At 41.7% G+C, this 8,542-nt stretch overlaps 1 protein-coding gene across 1 annotated transcript; it reads left to right on the forward strand.

Moving 5' to 3' along the window:
• The first annotated feature begins 376 nt into the window (after positions 1-376).
• Positions 377-7,013, forward strand: prss35 (serine protease 35). Its single transcript, XM_042490086.1, has 2 exons — positions 377-511; positions 4,549-7,013. The coding sequence occupies exon 2, from the start codon at positions 4,568-4,570 to the stop codon at positions 5,837-5,839; it is 1,272 nt and encodes a 423-aa protein (XP_042346020.1). The 5' UTR covers positions 377-511; positions 4,549-4,567; the 3' UTR covers positions 5,840-7,013.
• The last annotated feature ends 1,529 nt before the right edge of the window (positions 7,014-8,542 follow it).

Genomic DNA, 8,542 nt, shown 5'->3' on the forward strand with positions numbered 1-8,542 from the left:
ATTGTAGAGAGCAGTAGAACTAATGCCTTCACAGTCTCATTGACTGAGGCACCCTTCATTTGTCTCTCCTCCTCCCTCCGGCTGGCTGCTCCTCAGCCTGCTGTACACTGGCGCACCTCCCCACTGCGCTGCTCCTCAATAGACCACTGACTTCACCCGATTCAGCCTTTAGCTAGATGGCTTGGTCTGGTCCCACCCATATGTGAACAGCTTTTGTCACAAGTGAAAAAAGAAAGTTCTTTTCAGATTTTTTGCCTCCCCTTTCCTCCCCCCTCTCCTCTCCTCTCCTCCTTTCCTCCCTCCTCCTCAGCATCAAGTGCAGCCTGAGCGCAGCGTCCCGGCTGTGACTTTCTCTCAGAAGGAGCAATGAGGAGAAGGGAGCCGTCGCCCTGCTGATACCAGGACTGTCTGGGATGCAGTTTGTTTTCTAGTGGGATCATATTTGTATATTTCCAGGGAAAACAAACAATACATTGCGGATTTGGCGTATCCATCAATCGGATGCAAGCAGGTAGGAACCCTTTGTCATTGTTTGCATTTGATGAGAAGTTTGTTCTTTATTTGTATTATTATTATTATTATTATTATTATTATTATTATTATTATTATTATTATTATTATTTAGTTTATGTCATATTTTTATGTTTTCATTTTCACATCGATTTCTTTCCGTTTTGGATTGTTGCCTCTTTTTTTGTGGATGCACTTTTTGTTTTTTTCCCAGGGGACTTAAATGGATTCTGTACCCTAAGTGATGCTCTACATGCCTTATTTATAACTTTTTTTTTAGGCTTTTTGAGCATTATTATTAATGATAATAAGTTTCGTTATTTAATCCGTGCATTAGAAAACATCTTAAAGACACTTTACTCATGTTGCATTGATGCTCTTCTTTCTACATACAGTCGCGATGCTGTAACAGATGTGATATTACAGATGTGTTTTTTTCACGTTTCATTGAATATCTAATTTTTATGGTATGTTCAATTGCATTGCAATGCTTCAAGTTATATTTGTTATTATTGGATGAGGAAATACAGGGCTTAGATTATATAATGCATTTTTAATTGCATCTAAATTTGACTTTTTTGGGCACATTTTCTTCTTAAAAAGCACCAACAGTGTCTGGTCCCGTCCTTGTTACACTGGGAACTGTGAGTTCAAGAACTGTTAAAATAGGTCAAAATGAATGAAAAAAAAACCAAAACAATTTCATTAAACATGGAGTTGAACTAGACAATTCATGGTGACCCTGCTGAGTTTGCTGGTTGATTGCGCCATAGCGCCATCCTTTGGCCACTGTGTCTCCTGGGTCCCTCCTGTGACTCCCTCCACTGATAGATAGAGAGGGCACTGCTTCTACTTCAGCTGACTGCAGTGGAAAAATTGTCCAAATGAGCGCCTTCTGTGACCAAGAGTCATCATGGCAGCATATCAGTTTCCACTCTGTGCTGAATAATTGTAGGCTTTCTCCTCGATTTGTGTTATGTCTGAGTCTGGCTGTGTGAGCGTGAAGCTGAACAGAAACTTAAGGGTCATTTTTGTATCCTCATTTATTGAGTCTGTTTTACAGCTCTTGTGGGCTTGTACTTTATGACCGTCTGTTTGGGGCTGGTTAGATGTTGGCCACTGGGTATGTTTTATTGGACTTTGTGGTAAACTGAAGCCAAATAGTCTCCTTTGCAATTGGATGACAATGCACTTACTGGCAAAAAAACTAAAATTAAAAGGTAATGTTGGTAGTTTCAACAAAAAAAAGGGATTTTGACAGTGTCTCTGCAGTGGATGCTGATACACTGATGTGGTCCAGGTGATGCTTTACCTTCTCTCTCTCAGTAGAGTCTCCTGTGAGCTTTGCCAAACCAGGCACAGTCTCATTTTCATGCTGCACTTTCATCCAATTGTAACAGAATGTGTCTCTGTGAACCCCCTGGCCAATGTCCCTCCAGCTGGCTTCCCCACATCTCAGCCTGTCTGTCACACACCATTTAACCCCCTCAAACAGCCAGAATGAATGCAATCACTGTGACTTTTCACTCTGGACTCCTGTTTGACATTAACTGTTGGATGTGCACTCCTTCTCCTCAAAAAATGGCTTCCAAATGATTTTGTGTTTGCCTGTGTGACTTCATTGCCACAGCCATGCTGACGAAATCTAACTCTCCTTCTCTGTAGTTAAGTGATGGTCTGCTGAATGTATTAAAACTCACCCAGATTGTAATTTTTTATAGGGTTATCAGGACTATTGGCAGCATCACACTCGTACAGTAGGAGCAAGAAGCAGTGGGCTGTCTGCAGCCCACGTAGACTCTGTGTTTGATGTCATCTGTGTGCATGACAAGGAGCGGAGTGGAGCTAGGGAAACCAGATATGGTCATTACTGAAGGAGAAGGTTAACCATTGTGGCAAACCCCCAAGCCACTGTCTCAGCCCATTCAGAGGATCAGGGTTCATCCTCTCCTCCTCACTGCCCACAGCCTCCAGCAACACTCAGAGGGCATAAATCTCCACTCAACCACATGGCTAATGTAAAAACTCCAAAGGAATGTTTCATATATTTTATACAGTGTGGTGGTTCTTTACATAATGGCAACAATCTTTTCTGCAAACTTGAGCATTTTGAGGAATGCACTTAAAAAAAATCTGGGCTGTATTGAGTGTGTTGAGCTGCTCTAATGATAGTCTTGAGCTCTGGATGATTAGATGTCTTTAATATTCTGGGCCACGCTGCCTCCCTGTGGCCATGTATGGATCTTTGGTGATATTTTCTATACCTTGAGGCCTCAACATTAGATATGAGACCTTCTCAGTTCAGGGGGAACTGAGTTTTCTCACATGTTGGATGTGAGAAAATGATGAAAGTATCACTGAATAATCAGTGTCACAAATCAAAACATGCTCTCATGATGTGAAAACTCTGTTGCAGTAAGGTGGTTTTTGACCTGATAACCTGAAATTTTATGGAAGAGAAGAAAAACAAGCAAACAGGTGGAACTCATTTTGAGACTGAGGTAAAGGTGGTCTGAGGCACTATCAAAATATTCTAAAAGGTGGGGCAATTACATGCTGACATGTTTGAATGGTGATGTGATTGCTAAGCTTAAATATGCAAGGCTAAGAGTCTGATGCTTGCACTTGAGGAAGGGTCAGATGATCACTTAAGCGATTATAATTTGTCCTGAGGGGCACAGGGATGTGTGCACCAGTGTGTGTAAAACTGTCATTTCATGGCAGTCCATCCAGTAGTTGTTGAGAGATTTTTACTCAAAATTACAAACGTCATTCTTATGGTGGTATCACCAAAGTGATTAGAGTTCATCTTCTGGGAACCATGAATGTCTGCACTAAATTTAGTGGCAATTCGTTTAATAGAGATGGAGGTAATTCAGTGATGAGTGAAAATTTAGAGGTGGGGGTGGAGGGTACTTAAAGGGAAAGTTCAACCCAAAATCAAAAATACATTATTTTGCTCTTAACTGCACTGCAGTTTATCAGTCAAGGTTGTTTTGGTGTGAGTCGTAGATAGTTGGCAATATTGGCTGAAAAAATGTCTGCCTTCCCCCAAATATAATGGAACTAAATGGCACTTGGCTTGTGGTGCTTAAAAGACCAAAGACATACATCTGAAAAACTCAACAGCAATCATTTTTTTCATTTTATTTTGTTCGTTTATTTGACATGGACCGTGCACAACACAGCTGTTGAGCCACAGTTAGCTATAAAGCTAATTTACATCTGTGGTCCCTTGGCAGGAACCCGGGACCACAGATATAACCCGGTTACCCAAGATTATCCACAGACCTTATTGTGAGCAGTTTCATGAAGGAACTATTTTCTTTCTACCAAACCACAGCCACCAACAGTATCACCACACAGATGGAAGCGTGCATACTCATGGACAAGAGGCTCATGCTGGTGACAGCTAGAGATGAAAAAATCATTAATTGTGTCCTCCTTGATTGGGCTGTAATGGTGGCAAACTCAGTAGTGCTAAGTGCATTGGATGTAGATGCAGACTTTCTTCTGCACAGTGAAAAGGTTGATGGGTGTAGTTTGGTCAAGGGAAGACAGCTCTATGACCAATATCTCCAAAACTCTGCAAAACCCACCAGAACAATCTAGACTGATAAACAGCACTGCAGTTAGTAGGAAAAAATATGTATTTTTGATTTTGTGTTGAACTGTACCTTTAAGTCTGTAAGATTCATCCTCTGGGCACTAACTGCACTAAATGTTATGGCAATTCATCCTATAGTTTACCATACATCTCAGTAAAAAAGCAAAAATGTAAACCTCTTGTAGGTGCAAAAGAAAAAGGCAGAAGGATTTGTTGTTCAGGGAACATAAATGTACAATATTAAATGGCAATCAATCCTATACTGGCATATTTGGACAAATATTTTGGACTAACTGATCAACTAACTGTGTGCCTCTGCTAATCCTAGAGCCACACATAGCTAACAAGTTTCGTACTCAATAACTATTAATCTTTGTGTCTTTCAATTACAATGTGTCTCTAAGTATTCGTCTTTACTCTTTATATTTCAGAGCCAGGCCCAACTTAACAATGGGCCCCATACCCCTGTGTGTGCTGCTGCCGGTGACGGTGCTGGCTGTGGTGGCTGTAGCTGCTGAGGAGAATGCAATCGATGACGAGTACACCTGGCCACAGTGGAAGGTGCCTCTGGTAAGGAAGAGACGTACCGTACCGCTAAGCAGCCCAAGCTTTTCGGCCCACCCTCCCCCAGAGCTGAGTGGGACCTGTGGGATCGAGTGTCAGCGTCGCCTCCCTGCTGCCTCTCTGGACGACCTGGAGCAGTTCCTGTCCTATGAGACGGTTTATGACAACGGAACACGCACATATACCTCAGTTTATGTGCAGGGCCTTAATGAGGTGACCGCCTGGTCCAGGAACACCTCGTCTAGGTCCCGCCACAAACGAGAGGTGTACGGCACAGACACACGCTTCACCATCTCTGATAAGCAGTTCTCCACCAAATACCCCTTCTCTACTTCTGTGAAGATCTCCACAGGATGCTCCGGGGTTCTCGTGTCACCTAAACATGTACTGACCGCTGCCCACTGCATTCATGATGGGAAGGATTATCTAGATGGGGTGCAGAAGTTGCGTGTTGGCATTCTGAAGGAGAAGTCTAGGCGAGGTAAAGGAGGCAAAGGGAGAGGAGGACGAGGAAAGGGCAAAAGAAGAAAGGGAGACAAAGAAAATGAGGAAGTGCAGGAAAAGGAAGAGAATGGTGGGAAAGGCGAGCGCAAAGGGAAAGGGAAAGGTAGAAAGAGCCGGAGTCGGCGAAGTGCAGAATCAGGGAAACCTTCGTTTAGGTGGACCGGGGTCAAGAAGACCCAGGTGCCAAAAGGCTGGTTCAAAGGTGTGTCTGACGGATTGGCTGCAGATTATGACTATGCTGTTTTGGAGCTGAAGAGAGCTCCAAAAGTCAAGCACATGGATCTGGGTGTCATCCCCTCGGTCAAGAAGCTCCCTGCCGGGAGGATCCACTTCTCTGGCTTTGACGATGACCGTCCTGGCAACCTGGTGTACCGGTTCTGCTCCGTGTCTGAGGAGTCCAGTGATTTGTTGTACCAATACTGTGATGCCAAACCCGGCTCCAGCGGCTCTGGGATCTACATTCGCCTCAAAGAGTCTGGCAAGAAGAAGTGGAAGAGGAAGATCATTGGAGTTTTCTCTGGTCACCAGTGGGTGGATGTTAATGGGAATGGGATGCAGCAGGATTACAACGTGGCGGTGCGGATAACACCTCTCAAATATGCTCAGATCTGCTACTGGGTCCATGGGGACTCGAGTGAGTGCCAAGTAGCCTAAGACACAGGATGCCCTCTTAAACACCAACCCTCAGACCCAACACCATACAAAGGACACCCTACCTGCTCTCAACCCCACCACCCACTCTCACCACCAACCAGGGGCCCAATGACTGCCTCTCCTCCTGCCTCCCTGTTACCTCCTGTGCCTACCAGTGACTCCTGCTACACTGACCTCCACACACACAGCCATACAGACTCAGTGTTGACTACAACAGGAACTCGTCAGCGCATCTAGAGAACTGTGGCCTTTCAGCTTTTCTAATTTATTTGCTATAAAAACAACTGAGAAAAAAAATATGTATTGTTTTTACAGATCACTCAGATCTGCAGTTTTGCTTTCTATTTTGACTCTTTCTTTTAAAAGATTTGACCTTTATGGATTCAATGTTGGAAAGCGTGTATGATATGCCCCCTGGTACATTCGTCTTAAATATTCTAACTAGATTTTGTAAGGAGAAAATTTTTAAGAGTTCTCCACCACTGTAAAGACGAGCATGTGCATTGGCTTTGACAAAAGACCCAGAAGAAATTAATGTAACTTTTGTTTTATAAATGAACTATATAGAGACTTTTTATAAACATTTTAATTGAATGAGCTGGTGTTTTGCATTGTGTATATCTAGAACTTTGTTTTTTACAACTACCTTTTTAAAAAAACGACTGTTTTTCTGTCTAACTAGAGTAAGGGTCCTTATGGATCCTGGATAGGATTCTTTCTTTGATTTGTGAGTCACGCTATCTTTTCTCTGTTTTTGCAACACAGTGAAATGTGGTTTCATTGTTGTGCACATAATTATATCGGTGCTTATCCAGAAGACGTGGTGCTAATTTATGGAATTGTAAACTTTTATCCGGGGGGGAGGAAAGACTTCTCAGAATATATTTTGATAGCCTAGTACTGTAACTATGTATTTGATGTGAGGCTACATATTTGAGTTGTGTTAAGATGGGACTGAACCATTTAATGATTTACTTGAGCTGTTGAGATTTCTCTAATTCTAAGGGTTAATGAGATTGCAAAGGCAATATTGTTAATAATAGCAAATTTAAATCTGGTATGTGATATTTTTTACTTTTTATGTTTATGTTCCAAAAATTTCTGTTTTGAATACCAAATACCTGAAATTAATGATGCAGATTGAAGACTACCAACCATTAAACCAAGATTGCTACTTGTGTGTGTGTGTGTTTGTAATGGAAAAAGATATCATATTTACTAACATCTAATCATTTATGGATGACAATTATTATAAGAGCACGACCAACAATAGCTGCTGTACTGTGTTGTGTCTTTCTGTGTAAAAGATGTTACTCACAGTGATGAACAAGCAGAGAATTATTGGTTGACTCTGCAGTTCCTCTGAGATCGTCGTCATGTAATGTGGAGCAGGTGGTGCAGGAGACTGCAGACGACTGGAGCTCACACAGATAACTCTTTATTCCAGGTCAGAACAAAAAAAAGCAAACTGAACATCACTCGACCAAAACAAGAATCCCAGAAAGACTGAACTGTAAATCAGGGCTTAAATACAAACTAGGATGATGAGGGGATGAAGTGCAGGTGGAGAAAAAGGGCAGAGAAGCTCAGGTGAGGGGAATAAGGTGATGAGGCAGAAGAACAGGCAGAGAGCTGATTGGCTGGGAGAAACTGAGGAGCAGGGAGGACTAACGACGCTGATGCAGGACACATGTGACAGAAAACAGGCAGGGAACAGAAGACCAAAAGAACTAAAGGGAAAGCGAGAACAGATGAAAGGACTGTAGGACCAGTGAGGTTCAGGTGAAACTAATCAAGGCAAAAAAGGCAGGGAAACACACTAAGACAGGAAGTAAAAACCACACATGACAAATGAGGAGTGAATGTACAAAATAAAACAGGAAACACAAAACATAATGGAATAAACAAGGACAAACAAACAGAATATGACACATAAGGAGAATATAATGGAGTAAAACAAGAAACCTTACGCAATAAAGAAACACTGAAAACCAAGCCCCTAGAGATCAAAATCCTCATAATATTGACGATTGATGATGATGATGTTAATGATGATTCATAACAATGCCAAGTTAGCGTGATCTTCAATGCTATGAGTGAATATTAGGTAAATAGAATAACATCAACGGAAATATATCAAATTTTAATTATATCAGAGCCCAGACAAAGCTGGGGATCATAAGTGGAGCATTTAATGGCTGAAGAGAGATTTCTCTCAGGTGACAGACTGAAAAATGAAAAAGTAAAGAAGAGTAAATATTGGACTTATGTTGGCCTGTTAGGCATAAGGAGCTGCTCTGTGTCTGTCAGATGTGTGAGTACACAGTGTCCACTTAAAAACATGCAAATGTTGTGTACAGTTTGTTTGTCTAACCATAGTTCTGAGGCATTTTCCTCTTTTTTAAGGTGATGTTTTGATCTGCAAGATCTTCCTTAGGCGTCCTTAGAAGTGCGAAAGCAACAGCGGACATTTCTTGTTTAAAAAAAAAAAAAGAACAAGAAATGCCTGTTGTCTTTTCTTGCAGATCCAAATTTTGCTTGAAAAAAAATGCTTTAAGGAAGAAAAAAACATACTCACGTCATTCTACGCCCAGCCCCGGAAACCATCCTGTAATTAGTTTGTGGTAATTTGAGTGGGAAATATGTATCAATGACTAAAATGAAGTGTAAAAAATATATTTTGACACTTCTACGGGTAAAATG

The sequence above is a fragment of the Plectropomus leopardus genome, chromosome 7 (genome assembly GCF_008729295.1).
Source record: "Plectropomus leopardus isolate mb chromosome 7, YSFRI_Pleo_2.0, whole genome shotgun sequence".
NCBI lineage: Eukaryota > Metazoa > Chordata > Actinopteri > Perciformes > Serranidae > Plectropomus > Plectropomus leopardus.